The 25,091-nt window shown below is 34.3% G+C and overlaps 1 protein-coding gene across 9 annotated transcripts in view; it reads left to right on the plus strand.

The window, feature by feature from the left end:
* The window catches only part of LOC138307937 (peripheral plasma membrane protein CASK-like), a 203,639-nt gene that overhangs the window by 70,136 nt on the left and 108,412 nt on the right, over window positions 1–25,091 (plus strand). For 8 of the 9 annotated variants that reach the window (XM_069248867.1, XM_069248868.1, XM_069248865.1 and 5 more), the window contains 5 exons: window positions 777–952; window positions 2,811–2,930; window positions 4,454–4,534; window positions 4,737–4,824; window positions 5,066–5,187. In XM_069248867.1, the coding sequence (XP_069104968.1) occupies window positions 777–952; window positions 2,811–2,930; window positions 4,454–4,534; window positions 4,737–4,824; window positions 5,066–5,187 (587 nt within the window). The remainder of the gene's footprint in view (window positions 1–776; window positions 953–2,810; window positions 2,931–4,453; window positions 4,535–4,736; window positions 4,825–5,065; window positions 5,188–25,091) is intronic. The other variant, XM_069248866.1, reaches the window with a different exon arrangement.

A 25,091-nucleotide genomic window follows, 5' to 3' on the forward strand; every position in this document is an offset into this window, starting at 1 on the left:
TCTTTATCTGATGCTTTTCAACTGGTTTAGATCATCAATTGAATCAGGGTTGTTTAAATATGACTAAATACATGATTAGGTTTATTTGCTGCACCAATATTTTGTACTTAGGTTGAAGAGCACCATTTAGACCCACATTGTTTAGTTTATCAAGGGTTATCTCCCTTGACAATGTAACGTTAAATATTTCCTTATAGAAATCTATAGAATGCTTCATTCTGCTAGTGCTTCTTTGAATTCCTACCCAAAACATTTTGAAATATTTGTGTATTTTTCTTGATAATTATTTGGGACAAAGAAGTGATTCCAATCATGTGGACAAAGATTTTCTCAAATTTTCGACGTGATCTGCCCTTTTATCAAGACACACAAAGCTAACATGAAAACATAATATTTGATAATCATTTGATAGAAAAATGGATATAAAAAATAAAATATCTATGAAGAAAAAAATATAATGAAAATTAACAAAATATTAAGAAATTAAACCATCAGAAAAAAATGTCAAAAGTTCTTCAAATGTCCCAACTGAACAAAAATTCCACAGAAAAAAAATAATTTTCTTATAAAAGTTTTTAATGAAATAATTTAAATAACTTGAAAAGAAAGATTGCGAAAAACTTTCAGCTGTCCAACTTTCTTACAGTTGTCCTTTTTATTAACTAATTCACCCTCAAAATTCCATAATGGACTGGTCTAGTCTTTAATTTAGGAGAGTCTAAATGTGTCTTCAGGGTGAATGAGTTAAACCTGACAAAATAATTTTCTGTTTTTAGGTCGTATAGGGACACCACAGTACATGGCACCTGAGGTAGTGAGAAGAGAGGCGTACGGGAAGCCGGTGGACGCATGGGGCTGTGGCGTAATGATGTTTATACTTCTAGGGGGTTATCCCCCCTTCGTTGGAACCAAAGAACATGTATTCGAGAAAATCGCCCAGGGCAGTTATCATGTAAGATCCCAGAATTCTTCTCTTCGAGATGTCACAGATGTAAGGGTTCTTCTTGTAGAATGGTTTGATATAGTCTATCAGCACTAGATTCCATGCATGGGATTCTGCATGTTTAGTTTTAGGACTGGAGGTGTTTGCCCGTTTGGTATTATAACTCTTATGGGGTAGGGGGATAGTTTATTTGGGGAGGGGGTAGAGGGAGGTTTGTGGGGTAGGGAGTGTCGTGTGGGGTTAGGAAAATGGCTGTGGGATAGCGGGAGGGGGTTGGGATGGGGTATGTAAATGTTTTCTAGGGTAGGTGATGTTTAGGGGGATGGTTTGTAAGATAAGATAAATAATTTATGGGGTAGGGGGAATGGTAGACTCAAAAGGAGTGTTAATGACATGTGGATTGCTGGGGTTGGAAACACCTCATCTGTTTGTCAAATCATAATTTAGTGGGCGAGCATCTGTGGTAGAAAATACACCTAACAGTAATTTGCAGGCATCTGTATTTATTCTATTAGATATAGGGAAGAAAGAGTTATTCCCCTTTGTAAGGTTTCTGATGATTAAAGTTTTATTCCTAGCAGCAGCATGTTAGCAGATGTAGAATCAGATATAAGGATGACAGAGTTATTTCCCCTTGAATTGATATTATATGTTATCTGTAGATAAAATTAAAAGATTCTGTTCCATACATTTGTGAAAGGCCTAGTGGCTAGACCTGTATAGGATGTACTTATAAAGAAAAATAATGACTTTGTACAAGATCTCAAAAAATAGTAAATGTGTTCCACGGATCTGTAAAAAAATTTTCTTCACTTTTCACGTGTCACCACAGACAGGCACATTCTACTACATTTCTTTGTCAACTCATTCACCCCTGAAGACGCATTTAGACTCTCCTAAATCAAAGACTAGACCAGTCCATTTTGAAATTTTAGGGGTGAATGAGTTAATTAAAGCATAAGAACTTAAAACACCTTTAAATGTCTTCTACAAACAATTGTTGTATACATTCCTCACTTAGTATCTATACAGAGAATTGAGTTCTTCCAATAGCAACAGATAAAGATGACAGAGTTATGTCCCTTGTTTTATAAAAAAATGATCTGGTAACAAAAGTATATCCGTAGATGTATGAAGTTTTGAGAAAGGGTGAACTTTGTGCTATGTTCCATGTTGAACTTTGTGCTATGTTCCATGCTATTCCTGAATAACCAATTCCTGAATAACCAATTAGAAAATCCATCATGTTGTCCATAATACTACATTGTATTCAATCTTATTAACTTAACCCCATGATATAAAGGCTGTAGACGACAGTTGAAATGATACTTTAACATTACATTCACTCAACTAGATAAGTTGTGCTAAAAGATAATTGTAGTCTCAGACTGTAATATTGGTTCCATTGAACATTAGATTGAAAAAAAAATTCTAATGCGATGATGTTTGCCATTTTAAAAGTTTGATAATAACGGGTAAGCATGCATGTAGATATAGACCAGATAGCACAGCTCACATTTTAACAACCAAAGCACAGGCAGAAATCAGATAAGTATGACTTGTAAAATATCTACTAGATTCTGTTTGTTTTGTTTTGACTGGTATTGTGTTTGAATTTAACATTCTTGAAAACAAAATGATAGAGTGGAAAAAATTACTTTTAGATCTTGATTTTCAACATCCATGTTTTAATATAGTTCTATTTTAGAATTCATATGAAGATTAGGATGAAAAGCTATTTGTCAAGTAATATTGATTACCCATATTATTGTATTTCTTTGGATAATAAAATAATGGTCAAATTAATGATTTTTTTTCCTATTAAAGGGAGATAACTCTAATGATATTTTATTCTTTTTTATTTCAGATGAGAAAACAATGGTTACAATTATCAAATTATGCAAAAGATTTAGTTCACAAATTACTGGAAACAGATCCAGAAAAACGTATATCAATAGAAGAAGCCTTAAACCATCCGTGGATCAGGGTATGTATTTACTGAAATAAATGATGCCTGTAATACATAGCATAGCTGTTCATTTTGTGATGATATTTTTGCGCTCTAACTTATTTCATCAAGATCCGGGGATGATAATGAGGATGCAAAAAATTTGATTTGCGAAAAATTCAAGTTGTGTATTACTTGCCGATTTATTATGAAAATGTTCTTTTCACATTAACTAACAAAATTTTAATTTGTGGAAATTAGATTTTCTGAAATTGTGTCAAAATAAAAGAAGCAGATTCTTTTATCCTCAATTAACAAAATTTCCATTTGTGGAAATTTGATTTTCTGAAATTGTGAAAAAGAAGATGTAAGGGTGTCGCTCAGGCAGTTCATTGGTTTGGTCCAAACACCTCAAGGAAAATAGTTTTTTACTGTTGACTGATAAGGCAGAATTAATTGATAGATGTAGAGTAAAAAGCATGTTTATAATGAACACACTTACAACAAATGCATGGTTATAATGAACACACTTACAACAATCATGGTTATAATGAACACACTTACAACAAATTTATGTTTATAATGAACACACTTACAACAATCATGGTTATAATGAACACACTTACAACAAATGCATGGTTATAATGAACACACTTACAACAATCATGGTTATAATGAACACACTTACAACAATCATGGTTATAATGAACACACTTACAACAAATGCATGGTTATAATGAACACACTTACAACAATCATGGTTATAATGAACACACTTACAACAATCATGGTTATAATGAACACACTTACAACAATCATGGTTATAATGAACACACTTACAACAAATGCATGGTTATAATGAACACACTTACAACAATCATGTTTATAATGAACACACTTACAACAATCATGGTTATAATGAACACACTTACAACAAATGCATGGTTATAATGAACACACTTACAACAATCATGGTTATAATGAACACACTTACAACAAATGCATGGTTATAATGAACACACTTACAACAAATGCATGGTTATAATGAACACACTTACAACAATCATGGTTATAATGAACACTTACAACAAATTCATGGTTATAATTGAACACACTTACAACAAATGCATGGTTATAATGAACACACTTTCAACAATCATGGTTATAATGAACACACTTACAACAAATTCATGGTTATAATGAACACACTTACAACAAATTCATGGTTATAATGAACACACTTACAACAAATTCATGGTTATAATGAACACACTTACAACAAATTCATGTTTATAATGAACACATTTACAACAAATTCATGTTTATAATGAACACACTTACAACAAATTCATGTTTATAATGAAGTAATTTCAGAAGTTTGTTGTAACCATATTTTACTGCACCTTCAAGCAAAATATGTGATATGATATTGGAGCTTTCCTTTAGTTTGAACAACTCCAGAAATAGGTTTAAATTACGAGAGACAATATGAATCTTATCAAGTACATTATGTGTTGTATAACATGATTGTGTTAATTGTAACATTTTGTTTCCTTATCCAGGCGAGAGGACAAGTGCCAAAAACACATCTTCATGAAACAGTAGATGAATTAAGAAAATTTAACGCCCGACGGAAATTAAAGGTAAAAATTTAGAAAATCAACTTAAAATACTTGTATAACTGAAAGGAAGTGGGGCATGTTACAATGTTTCATATTCTATCTCATTCATATTTGATATTCATAATTCTTATATCTTGTAGATTACAGGGCCCAAAGAAAGAATTTTTTTTAGTAATACTTAAACTTCTAACCTTATAAATAATATGTATATGATTTGTTACAGGGTGCAATAATGGCAGCTGTATCTAGCTCAAAATGGTTGTCATTTTACAATGATCCTCCCGATCTAAATGAAGAAATTACTTCTACAGGTAGGTTTCAAGTTCACCCGCTATATTCATTCAATATGAACATTTCAATTAAGTTTACTTAATCTCTGCATTTTATTATGTATGCTTCAATTTCATAGGTGTCAAGGTCACTCTCTCTCAGGAAGTTTTCAGTTTATTCAGTCTCTAAATCATTGGTTTGATTTTAGATCAATACAGTTTTATATTATTGAACCCTATATGTATGACCAGGGCTAAGGTAAAACCTTCTGTTTTGTCTAAGGAGCTGTGTCACAGGTCCTCGACTCCCTCGAGGAAATCCAGTGCCTCACAGACTGCAACGATACAGAAACCGACCTCATAGAAAAAGTATTCCAAGATACAAAACTACATGCACTATTAAATGTGAGTACCATTTACATCATTTTGTATCAAGGGTTAAGTCCCTTGATTGTGAGTTTTCTCCCTTGAATGTTACAATTGTCTTTCCTGATTTGTTTTGTATGTGAGAGTTGTCTCCCTTGTGTGTTTATTGTTTGTGCGAGTTATCTCCCATTTTTTGGGATAATCTCCCTTGATTTTCGTGTTCATGTGTTCATATTTCTTTCAGCTATCAGTGTCTTTACAACTTTTATCCTATGAGAACTTTCTACAATTACAGAACGTATATTTGCAAATAATGAAATATTGGGCTCTGTGTACGCAGGATTGTATGAATATACATGGAATCTGTAAATACAGGATATACAGGAATCTGTTAATAGAATTGAGTCATCTGTGAATATACAGAAATCTGTGATTATATATACAGAAATCTGTGAATATACAGAAAATCTGTGAGTATACATACAGAAATATGTGAATATACAGAAATCTGTGAATAGAGAAATCTGTGAATATACAGGAATCTATGGATATACAGAAATCTGTGAATATACAGGAATCTGTGAATATACAGAAATATGTGATTGTACAGGAATCTGTGAATAGGGGAATATGTGAATATACAGAAATCTGTAAATATACAGATATCTGTGAAAAAACATGAATCTGTGAATAAACAGGAATCTGTGAATAGAGAATTTTTTTAATACAGGATGTCAAAACCATGTTAATGAAATATATGTGCTGATATGGATTTCCTGGTTTAGATAATTGGTACATTCATATAAATATGGAAAAGATGGAAATTCCAGGAATTTTGTTGGTTCCGACTAAATATTCCACTTATATTCAAGTCTTAACTTGAACACTGGGATAAGTCAAAGTATATGGTAAAAGCTGAAATTACGTGACTATTCATGTAAATAACATCATCAATACACAGATTTAGTCAAATTCACCTTTAAATCATCAAAATGAGATAAAAAATGGTCTATGGGATAAGAAATCAGAAAGGGAGACAACTCTTTTCTCCTTGACCAGTTATAGCAAATAAGGGAGATAACTTTGTCATACTTAACTCACTCTCAATATATAATGTCACCAATACAAAACAGCAGTTAAACCATGAAAAGAAAGTTTCAAACAAATACATCATGAGATTGTATTGCTTCGTCTAGTCAAAGTTTGAAGAGCTATCGGTAACAGGTTTAGAATTACCAAACTGAAATGAACTTGTCACATTTTTTTAAATTGGTTTTCTGATGTTAAGTGCAGGGTTTTAATTTTCTCATTTTTAGAAGGCATTCCAGAAATCAATACTTTCATATAATAATAAAACTACTTTTCTTAGTAGATAGAATAGTGCTCTAGATTGAATAACCCCCAGGTCAGATAAAAATGAGCATATCATATGTGAAATTAAAAAAAGATGTACGTAGAACAATTTAACAAAGAAAAGGAAACCAAGCGAACTTTTGAAGTGCTACACAAGTACATCAGTGTTGTAGAAGGACATTCAAAGGTCCACTATCTTTCCGAAACAGATTTTGATTTTTAAAATGGCAGTGTAAAATGAGATTGATAATTTTGTAAAAGTCGTAAAAGTTATCAGCTCACTGTTTGTTATACTACTATATTGATCATCACCTTCTGTACATAATTTAATTAAAATAAATGTTTAATTTTCATAATGTGGGTCGTCTTATTTTTCTCGCAACCATCCTAATTACGTAGCATCACTGGACTATCACTGCACCAGAAGGCAAACTCATAACAAAGATTATGCAGAAAGTCTGTTTGGTGTTGTAATCTCATCTCAAGTCATCAATATATATCTTCTTATGTTACTTTTGATTTTAAGAAACTTTTTGTTTCGGAAAATAATGGATGTTGTAACCTGATCTTAAGCCACTGATATATATTTTCTTATGTGACTATTGTTTTAAGAAACTTTAAATTTTTTATTTCGGAAAGGTAATGGGCCTTTAATGCTCTCTTGATTAAGGTGTCTATCAGCTCTGTATTGTAGATGTAGGGTGTCTATTCTCTTTATTGATTTGGTTGGAAACAATTGTAGAAAATTGTGTCTTTATTTCCATGAACTTTAAAACGATTGGTTCTCTCAGCATTCTATCATGAATTGGATACGACCTAGTCTCTGGCCGTACATTAGTGATATGTTTCTATAGTCTCACTTTGGTTAATGGTAGGTAGACATGTGTACTTTTAGGTGGTTATTTCCGCCGTATTTTGAATCTTCAGTGTACCACATTTTCCAGCATTAAGTTCAAACTACACCACCCAACCTTTAATCTCTTTTTCCTCTCTCTCTCTTTCTCTCTCTCCTTCTATCTCCAATCCTCATCTCTCTATTCATCACGTCTGTCCTGTTACATCACACCCCATCTAATCTAATATTTAATTTCTTTTATGTATTTTTAGGTTTTTTTCCCTTTACTCTCCTTTAGTTTTAAGCATGTTCTTTAATTATTTTCTGTTCTGTTTCCCTTTTTCTCTTTCATTTCTCTCCCTTTCTTTCTCTTTACTTTTCCTCACCTTTTCTTTCATTTCTCTTCCTCGCTGTCTCTCAGTTACATTCTCTTTTGGCTTTGTCCTGTTTGTTTAATTATCAATATTACAGCTGAATTAGGATAATAATTCTATAAGAGTATTTTCATTTATTTGTCAGTACTTTAAGTCACATTTTGACAGAAAATATACTGCATTTAATTTGATTTAATCGGTTCTTTGAAGTTTGATAGCTGAAGTACTGAGTGAAAACCATGAAAAAGACATTCAACTGGCGGTATGTGATCCAGATATGGTTAGACAAGAGGGAACACTCAAATATGTAAAGGGAGATAATCAACCACACGGTTAAGATAATGAGTCAAGGGGGAGCACTCTTATGTAACAGGGGAGATAACTCACCTGATATGGATATATATCTTAAAAGGAAAGGCAGGATGTTGGGAGTTTTTGGCAGCTATTTTGTGATGGGATTCTTTGTAAGTGATATCACAGACATGCTATCATCTCAATCGTAGTATATGGGTAACGCTGTGGTGTAAGTTACATGTAAGTGGAATGTAGAAATCAAACTTTACGTCTCCTCGGGGAAATCTTGGCAAATTAGATCAGTAACAACTTTTCTGGTTTATTGAACTTTCAATATATGAAAGTAATTCAATGTTATTTCTATGGAATTTGCTCCAAAACAGACATTGATTTGATACAAATGAAATTTAACCAGTCCAAAGAGTTGCTTGACTGGCTTGTGCATTTGAAGTGTAATGTGAACAAATGGGATTTTTTGGATTTTGGATTCAGCTCCAATGCGTTGAGTTGAATATGAAGTGAATGGAATGGTTCTACAAATCCAATACACTCACATTTAATTAAGACAATGATAGTGTATATGTTTCTCATTCTCACTCGGACAGGGGTTATGGTGGCTAGCCCTTAACCTTTGGCTAATACTGGAAACCCATGTGGGCATGGTGTTAGGTACTCACCTGTTGGTTTGTGGTGTTTCTCTGGGTACTCTGACTTACCTCAATCTCTTAAACCTGGCATGCCTTCATAAAACTAACAGACATTAAATAGACCTGACCCAAAAACTTGCCTTAGCGACCACTTTAATAAAAATATCATTTTTTAATATTCAACACTGTAGGAGTCTAGATCTCATATTCAACACTGTAGTAGATCTTATATTGAACGGTGTTAGGATATCTGACATTCATATTGCAGAAGATCTAATATTCAACACTGTAAGATATTGCATATTATACATTCTAGGAGATCTTTTATTCAACATTGTAGGATAACTCATATTCACCAATGTAGGAGATCTAATATTCAACATTCACATTCATCATTGTAGGAGAACTTACATTCATCATTTAAGGATTAAAGTCTCTTTCTGGTGGTTCTATCGAAGGATAAAGTTGAGTAGGGTATCGATATTTGGAATGGACCGCGAAGCGGTCCATGAAACAAATATCGATACCCTACTCAACTTTATCCTTCGATAGAACCACCAGAAAGAGACTTTAATCCTTATATTTACAGTCTTAAGTATTATTTTCATAGCTCAAAATTTACCCTTAATAGTGTTTATGGCATTTATAAGACTAAAATTGAATTATATCGTTTGGTTCCGACAGGCATTTGGAACAGCCACTCGAAGTGGCGGAAATTCCCGCCAATTTATCAATGAACATACAAATAAAATGAGTTCCGTCTCATGAAGCATATATCTGGGGATTTCCGGGTATGAAACTATAACTCGTTTTATTTATCTGTTGTTAAAAACACCATGGTGCAAAGCACTTAAGTTTTATCTTTTACTTCGTTTGATTACACACGCTTACACAATTCATAGGCCTAACGTGGCAGGATATTTATCGTAGTTGTGACGCGGCGTCCGATTCAAACCGCCTGTGTCAAGGAGGTGTGACAAACAGAGAGTTTCTTCAATTTTGTGATCACTTGAGTTCTACTTAATCAGTTCACGTTTGAAATTACTTGAATACACGGATGTTTAAATAGTTCCATGTCATTATTTCCGGATTTTGGAATGTATCGGACGTCGTTTCGAGGAATATGTACAAACACAGGTAGGCCCACTAAGTACTGTAAACGTTTACCGCTCTCAAAATGTTAGCTTATATTTATATTGTTGTTTCAAACACTTCAATAAATATTAGAGATATCTATTACAAGTATTGTTAAGCTACAATTGTAGGATTCCGTTTCATTGATATTTCGAAACACCCAAACGTACATTGTGTATGTAAGGCCTACTCTCGCCGATTCACAGTAGATAACGTACAGGCGAACAAAAATGCATTATCGTGCTAGGTCGTTTTGGTTAAACTTATGCAACTCAAAGACTGATGTTGTCCTGACATATCTTATCCATTTGCGTACAACCAAAGATGTTAAAAATACAAATAGGATGTAGATCTACATGTTCAATGTTGTAGCGAACAACACAGACTCACCGACACACAACATGTAAACATTGCGACGTCATCGGAATGTGCAAAACTGTACATTGTACAACATTGTTTATTTATCATACGCACGGAGGCATTGCTCAAAGAGGTACGGTAGTAACATAAACGATGTAGCTTTTCTACATTTGTATTTACACACGTACATGTATATATGTGTTCAAACCTATTTTGATACATGTACATGTTCATCGAACGTACGTTCGGTACTGAAAACACCAAAAGTTTCTGATTTGGACCATCATAAATTCATCCGCGCGGCTCCAAATTGCGCGTGATATACTCAATTTATCGAGAAATAAAGTTGAGTAGCCTTTGGTTGAAATCAACGGGTTTATACTATCAATTCACCACTGACTGTAAATATTGTAGGATATCTCACATTCAACATTGTAGGAGATCTCACATTCAACATTGTAGGATATCTCACATTCAACATTGTAGGATATCTCACATTCATCAATGTAGGATATCTCACATTCATCATTGTAGGAGAACTCACATTCAACATTGTAGGATATCTCACATTCAACATTGTAGGATATCTCACATTCAACATTGTAGGAGATCTCACATTCAACATTTTAAGAGATCTGTGCCTCTCCCAGCTAATCAAAGCTGTTACAGCCCACACAAATTAACCAAGTCTAATTGTAACTAGGTTTTATGTTAAAAGTATGAAGTTGTCAACAACAGGGACATGTTTCTGATTAATTATTAATTAACAGCGTAATTAGGTTTTACTTGACGACTTATTAACGAGGTTGTTCCTGGGAATCATCTACTGCTGTTGTAATGTAATCTAGCTGTATAATAAACAAACAGGTTCACTTTGCTCTAACTGTGAACAAATTAATTACTGATAGCACATATTGGTTTTTCGGATACCTGACTAATTGGGTTCATTGCCCATCTTCATGTAATGAACATAGAAAGTGCAGGTAACCTACAGGTATGGGTAATGCTTGAAGTAAAGTCATACCTGTCTATATATAACCACCTAAAGAACAGAGGGGGAATAATCTTTATACCCAGGTGGTCTGTATACACAGGTTTAATCATGGAATTTGTCATTTGGGACCTTAGAAAAGAGGTATTACTAAGCAGATTGTCTTTATACAGAGGTAGTAAAGACAATCTGCTTAGTAATACCTCTTTTCTAAGGTCCCAAATGACAAAGAAGTCCACAAGCAATGAAATGTATAACTTAATGGAATCTCAGTCCTCAAAAAGCTTTAAAACATTTTGATGTCTGACATCTATAATGTTAGGATATAAGCTTTTGGTCATCTGTCAGATATTTAGTATTTCATGAAGGACATACGTGTAGTTAAAAACGTAATCGCACATGACAGAATTGTTGATATCCTTAAAAATTCTGTCTTTTTTTTTTTTTTCTTTAAAGATTTTGATGAAAATTTTATTTCAGATTTGCATCAGAAGCATTTTTTGGATTATCAAGATGTCAATGTTATTATATATTTATTTGTCCTTATTTTGGATATACCTGGTACTCAACCTAGACGCCTTTAAAAATTTCTGATAGTCAATTTCAAAATTAAGTATTGTTGATATTCATCAAAATTTGTCGATATTCAATCTTTAATCGCCTAGTGTTCATTGATTTTCAAATTAAATTTCTTACATGATTTATCCAAATCTACATAATCTGCTTCCTTGTCTGAAGCGACATTTTAGATAGAGCTAGATTTGTTTCAGTGACATAATGTGTTTGAGTGTTAATTCTATGACAACGTCGAGGACGATATACATCTTCCGTGTTCAGATGAAGGTCTCTGGTATTCGTCAAGGCGGAGCTCTGCTGATGTGTCACAATCTAATTGCGGAACCAAGCCTCATTTTCACGTTGTGTTGTTGGCAGCCAAATATTTGTTCCATGCTGAAAAGCATTTCATGGAAAATGATTTTTTGTCTGACATTTCTCAGGCTTAAATGTTAGGCAATATTGGTTTTGGACCTTACTGCACTGAAGAAAGAATTTGTCATTGGTATTAGATTTATACGTGCTTGGTACTGGTGTTTCAGGGAATATGTGTGGCAGTAAATGTTGTCTCGACATGTTGATGGACGAGATTCAGTACTATTCAGTAGCATGTATATCATACAAATACTTGTATATATCTTTCAGAAGTAGTCTTGTTCTGGTAGTGTATGGCAACGCATGTGTGAATTTTTTTGTTTGTTTAAGAGAGGTATTCAAATGATAGAGAAATAGAACCATATGCTTCTCCAGATTTTAAAAATAGGGAAATAACTTGCATGTTTTCTTTTACAGTAAAGATATTTCAGAATTTGGTTTCAGAAGTTTTTGGACAATCAAATTGATCATTTTGTGGGGACGGTATTCTTTATATTTGGGTACAGATCAGAAAGTGAATACATGTGTATAATCTTTTTAATTTAAGTTTTCTTTTCATTTGGAGACACAATCTAAAAAAGATATTAAATTATTTCTTTAAAGATAGAAATGTTACATTTGTGTAAAGAGACCTGATTATTCATTTTGATGATGTCTTTGCTAGATTGGATGTCAGCATTTCCATTATTGGAATTCAGTAAATGTCTGAAATCTTTGTGTCATGATCATCAGTGACAACGATCTCTCTCATCCCCTATTTCACCGGATAAGCCGTTAGCCAGCCAGACAAGTAATATAACCCCACTCATACCCAACATAAAAGCTGCAAATGTGCCACGCATTACTCATGTTCCTTATTCTACTTTGGCTTTTAATATGAGAATGAAGCTAATCGTGGACAAGCTTATTAATAGTGAATGTTGAACTCTCTTCCGGATACACAACAGCGAGACCCTGCGTCTTCATTTGACATCTGTCGCGCGATCTTGTTGGGAGTGGAATCAATTTGTACTTCTGCGTTAGCCATTGTCACCGGTCATCAATGTTGCGCTTTATGAGCGAAGTCCAATATGATGATTCTACAAGCAGACGGTAACGTGATATACAGAAATACTGCTGATCGTGTAGAAACTGTCGCCATGGTAACCTTTTAAATTTGTTGCGATTCTGACAGGTTTTATCCGGGAGATGTCGTCTGATTACGATACCTGATGAGATGTACAGGATGACTCAATATTGATACATTACATTTATTGTCTGTTGCAAAACCACGGCTTTTCTGTGGAAATTCACTCTCATGACTGTTATATAATGTAACTTTATTGTCACACCTGGGCTTCATTTCTTCGTTTCAAATCAATGTGATTTATTTCTCAATGGAATCACATCAAAAGAAATTTGTCGAGGGAAAAAATATCTCCGTTGATTTCAGTTTTAGTATGCAGAGCCAAATAGAATGATGAGAACCATCTGGAATGATGCACTTGAAATAAGATTATCTTCAGATAATTTTTTTCTTATTTTGATACAGAAATCAAATTTGTACACAAAGTTGTGGATCTGAATTTAAAATCAGATGTTACATGAGAAACATATTGGGAGGTGTAGCTGTAGGAAGTCTAAAGCCTTGGAGAGGAGCGACTCCTGAATCCAAATCTTTCAACGATTTGTCCTGATATAAATATTGTCTGGTTTTTGTCATGTTTACGACCATATAAGGTGCAGATTTAGCCCAATAATATAAATGTCTGTTAATTTTCACTACTAGACCCATAAATCTCTTGGCTACGAGTTTTATGCCCCGATTGGTCAGTTGTTAGGTACTGAATATTTAGTTCTGTGATTTTACTCCAACAACTCTGGGTTTCTTTCAGCACTCCTAATAAATTCCCTCCATCCTATTAAAACCGGTACAATTCTTGTTATTAAAGGAAAAAAGATTATTTAAAAAAATGTGCTAAACTCATTCATCCCTGAGAACACATTTAAACTGTTCTAATTCTAAAGCAAGAAGAGTTCATTATGAATTTTCAGGGGTCAATGACTTTACTCATTCACCCCTGAAATGTCATAATGGACTGGTCTATCCTGTTTCTTAGAAGAGCCTAAATTTGTCTTCAGGGGTGAAGGAGTTCATGTTGTTGGTGTTTGGTGCATCAGAAGCATACATTTCTACAATGTCCCCCAATATCTGGTGATGTGACCTAATTCTGATCGTCCAGTCAGATTTGAACTACAGTGACCCCTGCCCAGTGATTCTGTCATCCTGTCCAGACCAGAACATGTCTTACAGACAATATATATTACAAATCGCCCAATTTGGCTTCATTTTATATCTATCTGTATTTTTGGCATGGGGACTTATCACTGATGGATCTTGTTTAGATGCCAACACGAAGGTCAAACAATCGCAGAAATGTGTTTCGGGGGAAATTGTTTGCGTACGTCGATCATCATGTGCATAGGGGTATGACAGCTAGCCGTCTGCCAATTACCTGTATAATTTGTACCTATTATTGACCTTTGTGCGGTACCGAGAAGGAAATCAATGCTTATTGGATTATATTGCCTATTTTTGATAAATTTTTAAAATTGTCATATCACTTGCAAAACCAACATACCACATTGTATGAGGACTTGAATTATTTTGGACGAAGTATCAGCAGTTATCGAAATTTTTTTCAAACTGTTTTCAAAGTTGTGTACACAACTTCAGTTATGTTTTAGATCACTGGGAAAAAAAATGTATAATTTCCGGGTGTTGAAACTGTCTCAAAACTTTCTTTGCTCATTAGGGGTAGTCGACATTGACTTTATGAAAAAAATGTCCAACATTCAAAAAGAGTACAAAATTAAATAATTAAAACAATATAATTAAATATGTATATCATGCATATTCATTATGGGTCTTTTATGTTTACTAAGTTAGATTATGTCTGGCTTTAAAATTATGGAATTGATCTGAACAAATTGTTTTTCAAAAATTATTGAACACCTAAGACAAGAGGTGCATGGCAATCAAAGTTCTCTCAAATCCAGATTAATTTGAAAAATGAAATAAAAGTGACTCAAAAATGTTTCAGGTAAAATATAACATGTTTCCAAGTAAATTTTTTTTGCATGTAGAATGTAGCCTTCAAATAGGTAAAGGTTTTGTTCATATTCTGATCTTAATGACAAAACAAAATACGCGGATTCACACAGTTTGCAAACAAAATTTCTTTCATACCCTGATGAAATTAAAAAATAGTGACTTCAATGCTTAAATAAAAAAAAAAACAAGCAACAATATTGCTGACTATAGGCCTTACTTTCTATTGTTTGTCAGCGAGGTTGTAAAACATGAAACAAATGACTTGTATTACAAGATATTCCATATGAACGAGGCTATTGAGCATGTCATGTTAAGTCCCATCTGACAACCTTGACCAAGGCCAAGGTCATCCACCAAATGCGTAAGCTTTCAGATGATGTTGCTATGCTGAGTACCAATCAAGGTCTTTCTAATGTTTTGATGGGATTCAATGTCTGGAGTGGACAGAAACGGCTCTCAATTCAGCTTTGTTGCCTGGTATTGGCCGTAGCGTTGATGGTACTTATCAAGACATATGTTGACAGCGAGACAATAGCTAGGATGTAAGTATCTTATCTACTGGGTGTTTATTTCGGAATGATTTAAAAAAATAAAAAAACAATGACCACTCCAAACAAAGATCAGAGGGTTGATCTAGAGAAAGTTTAAAGTGGCAGAATTATTTTTATGTTGCTGCGAATTTGTTTACCAATTATTGAAACAGTGCGACATTATTAATTTTCAGGGGGGGGGGGGGAGGGGTTTGATGAATCAGATCTTATCAATAAATGAATAATGTAAGGAAAAGCAAAATGAGGTACCAATACTATGTTTAAAAAAAAAAAAGGTTTGTTGTCCGATTATTGTCCTGAAGAAGCACTTAAATTTACACGGCAAAACCGATCGACGATCTGCAGCTGTTCTGCTTATCATCAATAGTGGAACTTAATACTTTTTAAGTATTTGTGTTCGTGATTCGTGTTTAAAATCTTTTGAAAGATTTATAGGAAAAGGTTTAATTACACTACAATGGTACCCACATTTGGTAATTGCCATAGATACGTGCATGCTTATCTGTCTGTGGCTTACATTTCCCTGAAGAGGATTGTATATTTTTAGTACTAAACTAAACCTTTTAGATCGTGTTAAAGTAATACCTGAAGTGAAATATAATTTGCATCCCTTTTTTTCTTTTCTATTCACTGTCTTTTTCCCCCCCTATTTTTGCGTTGTTTCTTCCTGGTGTTGAAAACAGCCAATCAGAGGATTTTTCTATCGATTAAAACGCTTCTCAATTTTCAATTTCAATTTCTGCAATGTGCAGGAAATCAGCCGTGAGTGCTGATCTTAATTATTGACGAGCCCCTGCAACTGAAATATAAACCTATTTCGGAGTTACAACTCAATTTGCTTCACAGCTGCAGCCGTACCTCAGCCCATTTTTTTCATGAAAGCCTTTTAAAGGTTACATAGAAAAGAATCTGTTGGAATAACAGCGGCCAAGCTCTGATACATGAAGTCTCGTGACTGGGATGGTCGCTGTTTTAATTTCATTCTTCGTTTTCAAACAATGATTCAAATTTGGAACCAGACAATTACTTTAGTGAAGCTATGAGCTGGTCCTTGCTTGTTTGATCTCCAAGTTGTTGCCAGTCACTTGAGAATTTAAACATGTGAGGTCAATTCTACCAGACAAACGCGACAATAATGTACACATCGAAAGAGACATGAAGACAGAATTAAGTTTCCACTGAAATATATTTTTTGTAGATATTCAGAGAAAGTTTGATTTTGAAATTAAATGTCACGAAAATATGCAGATGTTCCCTAAGGCACTGAACTTGGAAGGAAAAGTCTGACATTTTTGGTAGAATGCTATTGCCTTTGGTTTTGTATCAAATTACGATCTATATATATGTACTCTGACAGCGTTTCATTTTGATGTGACATTCAATTTGTTTAGCAATTATGTCTATGTAGACTTTTGAGAGATGCTTTTTGACAGTGTCTTTGTGAAGGATGAGGGAGGCCCAGCGTCACTTAGGGCATAAGGACAGAATATGGCTGCGACAATTCTCGAGGCTCTAATCGGTAATTAAAATGATTCATAGATTCGCACTCCGGCTGATATTGGTCTTAATATCCCGATGGGAAGAAGTAATTGGGTACAAGATGGGGTCATATGACGTTGAGCAGAAAGTAAAGTACAAATAGACGGATAGTTTTAAAAATACGGGATTTGGTGTGAAATGGATGAGAATCTGTTTGTGTTTGGAGTCTCACATTGGCGTCGAGCCCTGCTAGTAAGGTGGTTTACCTGCTGCTGCGGTTGTATAATCTTTTCTATTCTTCTTAATAACTAGCTTTATTTTTCCTAACGTTTCCCTTGCCACCATCTCACTTTCGGCCTTCTGTTGAGTGCTCGCCCCTTTGAGGAATGCTCTGAGTTCTGTACCCTGTCCAAGACAAACCAAAGCCTATAAAAGTAGTAGTTTCTGCTCCTGCTTACTGCTCACCATAAAGGGAAAAAGACAACTCGTTTATCACAATGCGAACATACCACAGTCTCCTAAATGATGCGCACACTTCATATACGTAACTAACACACTGCATACATGGGGGTTGTCCTTAAAGGATCCTGGCTATTATTAGGGTGTCTACCAACCAATCAATTTCACATTTACATGAAGGTCAAGGTCATTTGGTGAATAGCTCACATAACATATGTACAAGAGATCTTTTGTATGTTATTGATAGCAATTCCCATTTCTAAGCTGTAAAGCCATTGGTTTATGGTCATAATGTCAATGTCAGCCATTGGTTAATGGTCATAATGTCAAGGTCAGTCATTGGTTAATGGTCATAATGTCAAGGTCAGTCATTGGTTAATGGTCATAATGTCAAGGTCAGTCATTGGTTAATGGTCATAATGTCAAGGTCAGTCATTGGTTCATGGTCATAATGTCAAGGTCAGCGATTGGTTTATTGTCATGATGTCAAGGTCAGCCATTTTTGTGGTCATGATGTCAAGGTCAGCCATTTTTGTGGTCATAATGTCAAGGTCAGCTATTGGTTGATGGTTGTAATGTCAAGGTCAGCCATTGGTTTATGGTCATAATGTCAAGGTCAGCCATTGGTTTATGGTCATAATGTCAAGGTAAGTCATTGGTTGATGGTCAGTATATCAATTTCAGCCATTTTTTTATGGTCATCTTTTGGTCTGCAGTAATTGGCTGACAGCCAGACTTTTATTTCTTACATTAGACACCTTATGGTTCCCTAATGATTTTGCCCTGCTCCTCTATGTACTAAAATGGGATTGCCAAGAAGAGCCGACTCTGAAAAAAACAATGAAACTTTCATCAAGTTTAACACCTGGAACAGAAATCTGGATACAGTTATGAGCCTGCTTTCCAAAAATATCTTAAAACACATGAACATGGCGTATATTTAGCTGAAAGTTGCTTCACATACATGAAGTGGTCGATGAAAGGAATGGCCATATATTTGATGCACAAATATAGCAACTTCACTTTAAGTTGTAAATGTTTGATGAGTGTGTGTCACGAATACGATTTCCTTCACCATCTTTAAGTAATGTCCTACTGAATTTCGTCTCGGCTATTTATTCGGCGAGTTGTCATGGTAACTGTTTTCTGTCATTTGTAGCAGTTCTGTGATGGAAAGCTTACAAAAACGATAATGTCTACATTTATGGAAGTGTTGGAGATAAATGTATATTTATGTGTTAAAAGCGTTGTTGTTTAGAAGTGATATAAATCTCAGTGACTCGGAATATTTTTTTGCTGAAGTAATTTAGGATTGGCTAAAGTTGCAGTTTCACAGAAAATTATTTACAGAAAATATTAATTTTCTCTTATATACAGCTATAAAGATTCATAAATCTGTCACAGAACACAACACTAGTTATTTAGTGTCTTCTGCTAAAAAAAATGATCATGGGAAATAACTCAGTAACTACTTTCCTCACTAGGTGGCGTTAGTGCTCTAGTGTCAATTCTTTGCTTTAAATTGCCTGTAGATGAAATCATGTTTACAATTTTGACGTTTTGGTTCTTTGATCTATTTTAATGACATTATGCAAATTAAAAGTGACATATTCAGGATTGATTTTTTACCAGTTAGACAGACTGTAGGGGAGTGACCCTTGTTATAGCAAATGAGAATTTGGTATTCTGTCATGTGACATGTTGATATTTCATGGTACCATGTGTGTAGCTAATCAAATGTCTTTGTTTTTTCCATGTGACAAGTTGACGCCTCATGTTACCTATAAATGTAGCCAATCAGATGTCCTGACAAGTAGATACGTCGTATGTACATAACCAATCATAGGTCTTAATTCTGTCATGTGACATGTTAATGCCTCATAGTACCAATATGTGTAGCCAATGGGAAGTCATCATTCTGTCATGTGACATGTTATTGTCTCATAGTACCAATATGTGTAGCCAATGGGAAGTCATCATTCTGTCATGTGATGAATTGACTGCTACAAGAGGCCGCTGATAAGCCTGTCAGCCATGATATGATTATTCACACCAAGCTCCCGTTTTGATGAGAAACAGTTCCTTGCCTTTCTGAGATTAGTATTGGTGCCGTGTTGGTAATCTAAATATCTGGAGCTGTATATTTGATTACCATTGATACTCATTATTTCTGAAAAATTAGTTTTCGTCTTAAGTCTGTTTTAGCTACAATATATTTGTTGTCGTTGGGAGAAAATGTTCCTGCTTAGAAGAATGAAGCCTGAAAACAACTCTGGGGTCTTTTAAGGTTGCAGTGAGGCCTTGAAAAGTCTTAGAAATGATGAAAATATATGAGATCCTAAAAGATTTTAAGAAATAACTTATAAGTGATTAAAAATGCCTGCAATGAGACTAAAGGTCATTAAACTTATGGTTACATTTGAAGTTTGATTTTTTTTTTTTTTTTTTTTTTTTGAACCATGATCACTTTTAACACACCATTTTAGTTGTTTTAAGTAAAATTCAATAAGGATAATAAAAAAATCTATTCAAATTCTATTAACTAAGTTCTAACTAAGTTATTTACAGCTTAACATTAAAATTGACCATTTGGGTCTATAAGAAAGTGTTTTTATTAAACAGGTGGTCTTTATACAGAGGTGGTCACTTAAGGGCAGGGCTGATTGCATTGTTCAAATTATGTGTTTTTTGTACCTATTTTCAACTCAAAAGTCATAATATCAGTGAAAAAGGTCCTTAAAGGTATATAACAATTACATTTTTTAGACATTTTATTATGTAATTACTTTAATTAATTGATATAGCATATATCACTTTAATGACTTACAAATGTGTGGAACTTTTACATATGGAGATGTGATGTTGTTTGCAAAGGTGTTAATGATAAAAGTAATGTAACTTTACCACCTTTATAATTAATTATCTCTGGGACTTACCTGGACCGACAGGTGTGTACAGGTATATAGGGATGTGAATTGTCATCTGTAACCAATCGAATGCATTATTAACACACTTCACAAGAGCTTCGTCAATAACAAACAAAAACTAAAATTACCTATCAATTATACACCAAAGACAAGCTAACGATGGAGCTGGTAATTACTTAATTGAAACGTTCGCCAGACCGAGACGCTGTATTCAATGACAATAACAGCCGGACATGATTAGTTACATCTCTGGTAACTGTGATTCTATGCTACCACAGACAACTCCAAGAAACTAATCCTCTGGTATCACAGACAAGGAAAAAAATTAACTGTAATGTTATAATTTAGGGGAAGTGTGATTAGTTTGCTGGGGTTAAAACAGTGGTTGGTGGGATGTCAGATAATAGATAGTGCTCAAGGACACAGGAGTTATCGTGTGTCGGAGAAATACACGGCCAGAAACAGCAGCCCAGGGGAGATCTTATACTGCAAACCTGGAATAATGCACCAATTTCACTGACCGTTGGTCAGCTCAGATACCCAATGGTCAGTGCATGGATATCTTCCGACAGTGGTCAGTACATAAAATAATTAAATCCACGGAATGTTAAATCAAGTTTCTCTGACCAATGGTCAATGTATGGATTCGTTAACATATTAGTAAGTGTCTGTAATCAGTGGTCTGAGTGAGTGAAATTCTACATCAAGTTTCTCGGACCAATAGTCAGTGCATGAAACATTACTGTACCTTGAATTTCTCGAACCAATGGTCAGTTCATGGAATACTTTCTGCTTTTTTACTGACAGGAGGTCATTTTCTTTCTGAATTTGTTGAAATACATCAGTAGAATTTAATATATTGCTTATGGAGTGTGGTACTAAAATGTTTTTCTGTGGTGAAAAGTAAAATATATAGATTGAGCCTATACTTTATACCATTCTAGTCTGGATTCCAAATCAATGGAAATATAGCATCATATGTTATTTTAAAACTGTCTATGTGTGAAATATTGTGAACATCTATTCTGGAGAAAACATTTCAGACATATATCAGACAATAAATTGGTGATAAGAAGAAACAAATAGACAATAGGATATTATTATAAGTTTTTTTTTGTATGCTATAGAGGAGACAAATAAAGACAAACGAGAGACAAAACCACTTTTCTGTTCTGTATCTGACGGGATCACCGATCCTTCTGTCTATAAGTGATGGAGGTGACACTTTGTACCGATGGGTTTTTCCTCGTGTGTTGTAGACTTATGATGTATATGTCTCCAGGTACACGGCCTATCTCACCACTTTGGGTATAACCTTAAGTATACTAGATCTATATCTACTGCAAAAATTTCATTGATGTGTGCAGAACACAGCTGATGTGGTCGACTTATGTATCGAGGTGATGAAGATAATTTTCCATGTGGCTTTCTGTGAGGAGATAAACACCGGAAGATATTGACCTCTTCGTTTCCGTGGCAACGTAATTGTGTTTATATCATCGCTGGTGTATGGCTTCTGAGTAAATATTGAAAGGAGAAGAATTAAAACGTGGATCTTGTTCGGTTGTGTAAGGAGAAAGTGACGGAGACATTCGGGGAAAACGTCGTTAGTGGGATCACATTCATAGCATAATTAGATCTCATAGATAACGTGGACGGGATATACATGTAAGATCCACGTCAACTTGGATGGGCTCAGACCAGTAAGTGAATTGTGAGAGGATGCTATCTTAATGAATTATTGACGCGAATCAGTGACATCGGTCGAGGCGGAAGATTTTATCTGCGGGGAGTGCACTGGTGATTTTATCCTAGATATTATACTGTCGATTTAACGATTGACAATCACACGCTGGGTTTAACGGTTAACGATCGGTACTTAAGGTATTACAAGAGTTTTGGAGCTTGTTATTTTATGTGTTACAACCGTTAATGTGTCACATCTGTGTTACAGGATATGACAGTTACACTTGTGTCAAAGGTGACCGGATATAGCAAATATTTGGTCACTTTGGTGACATAATATTCTTACTATCCAAATCTATTGACATTGATATTGGATTACATTGTAATATACATCTGTAAAAGGATAAATTCTTACATCAGTGACACTTCTTTAAAAGGTGTGAAAATTAAGTGACTAAATATCAAGGACTTATATCCTAGCAAAGATCTGAATGTAATTCTTAAATGTGAATTATAGAGAAGAGGGAAGATTTGATTCTAAGTAGTTTGAACACTAAGGAAATAGGATTTCATTTTAGTACTTCAAATGATTTCAAATTAATTTAGATTGACGACCAGTTTCACAGGTAAAGTATTTATTGTCATTTTCCTGAGACAATAGACACAAGTTTCTTATCTGTGAAGTATAATGACTGGCATTGTCTTGGATTTGAAAGTGTTATTTTAATTTAATAATGAATTTAGTCCTATATTTGACAAGCTTGGAGAAGATTTAAGGATCAAATTGTGGAAACTTTCTTCACATTTCCGAGGAATTGAATGGCATTTCATGAAAAGGTGTGACATTTCGAAGATAATTTTGTGGAAGCATGAAATCTAAGAAGTGATCAATTGTGAAAGTTTGTAACAAAAAAGATTGAAGTGTTGTTTTGTCCTTTCTGTGAAAGCACCAATGCAGCTGAGTGAGTCCTTTAAAAAAGTGACAAAAATAAATCTGAATAGTTTTGTGACTCTGAGGTAAATTCTACCAGAGTGACAGCTCGTTAAAGTGGTGACAATTAACTGATGATTTTGTGGAAGCATAAAATATTAGATGTGATTAATTGTAAAAGAGCGTGACAAAAAGACGGTCGTTTAAAAAGGTGGGATAAAACAGGAGAGATTTACCTGAGAGAAAAGCTCATTAAAGGTGTGATCAAAAGTCAATTATTCTGTCAAATTGTGACGAATTCTTCCAAATATCTTTTGGTCAATTTCCTTCAAAGATGTAAAAAACTTGTATTGTGTGTGACTTGTTCTTGAAATATTAATATGATGTCTGCCATGTTGGTCATATAATTATCTGCTGATGTCCAAGTGAATTATCAACATGAACTCGATGGTCAAAAAGTGCAGAAAACTATATAGGAAACTTGCTATCTGTGTGAAGTTGCCATCGCTGCCTCGGCGTCGCAGGTGCAAACCTAAATACAAAAAGGTAAGAAAACAAAGATATAAACATCAATTTCACTTTGTTCTGGTTGAAATTTATTCCATTTTACTCTAATTGTCTTCCATGAATACCTTTTGTTGCTATGACAGCATTTGAATTCTTAGCGACAATTCCTTGGCAACACATTTAGTTTCAAGACAACATCTTCTGTTTGTATTTAGACAACACCTGTTTGTTTACAAATAACACATTTAAGTTTTAGGCAGTACATTTGATTTGACAGTAATATGCATGATTTACATGTCACTTATTGTAGGCAATAGTTTTTAATTTCTAGACAGTGCTTTTTGTTGAAGGTCATTTCTTTGTTTGTGGGCAATTCCTTTTGTTTGTGGGCAATTCCTTTTGCTTGTGGGCAATAACTTTTGTTTGTGGGCAATAACTTTTGTTTGTGGGCAATAACTTTTGTTTGTGGGCAATTCATTTTGTTAGTGGCATTGTGCAATAACTTTTGTTTGTTGTGGGCAATTCCTTTTGTTGTGGAATATTTTGTTTGTGGGCAATAATGGCAATTCCTTTTGTTTGTGGGCAATTCTTTGTTGGGCAATTCCTTTTGTTTGTGGGCAATACTTTTGTTTGTGGGCAATAACTTTTGTTGTGGCAATACTTTTGTTTGTGGGCAACTTTTGTTGTGGGCAACTTTTGTTTTGGGCAACTTTTGTTTGTGGGCAATAACTTTTGTTTGTGGGCAATAACTTTTGTTTGTGGGCAATACTTTTGTTTGTGGGCAATACTTTTGTTTGTGGCAACTTTTGTTTTGGGCAATAACTTTGTTTGTGGGCAATCCTTTTGTTTGTGGGCAATTTACTTTTGTTTGTGGGCAATAACTTTTGTTTGTGGGCAATTTGTTTGTGGGCAATAACTTTTGTTTGTGGACAATACCTTTTGATTGAAAGCTAAATAACCATTTGTTTGAAGGTAGTATTTTTGTTTTAATATCACTCCTCAATACATTCAATGTCAAGGCCACGTCTTTGTTTTCTTTGGTCCATATCTTTAAATTTGTTGTTATGTGACAACTTTGATCTTCTGGTTTTCAGATGACACTGCTTTGATTTATATTTAGCCTGCAATTTTGATTGCTGGTTTCTAAGTTTGTTATATGTGCTTTTCCTTTAATTTGAAGACAATTATTGAACAAGATCAGAGCAAGATTTTATATGAACAGGTCATTGTACAGTTCCAAATCTTGGCCTGATTGTATTCAAGATCGCCCTACATAAGCTGTCAAAATTTTTGCTAAAAAAATACAGTTTTCTTTGTCACTTTCATGAGCTGAACTTTGTATTAATGCTATCTGTATTCCCTTATGTGTAAAGGCCTGGTCTCAGCCTGGT

This window comes from Argopecten irradians, chromosome 14 (genome assembly GCF_041381155.1).
Source record: "Argopecten irradians isolate NY chromosome 14, Ai_NY, whole genome shotgun sequence".
Lineage (NCBI taxonomy): Eukaryota > Metazoa > Mollusca > Bivalvia > Pectinida > Pectinidae > Argopecten > Argopecten irradians.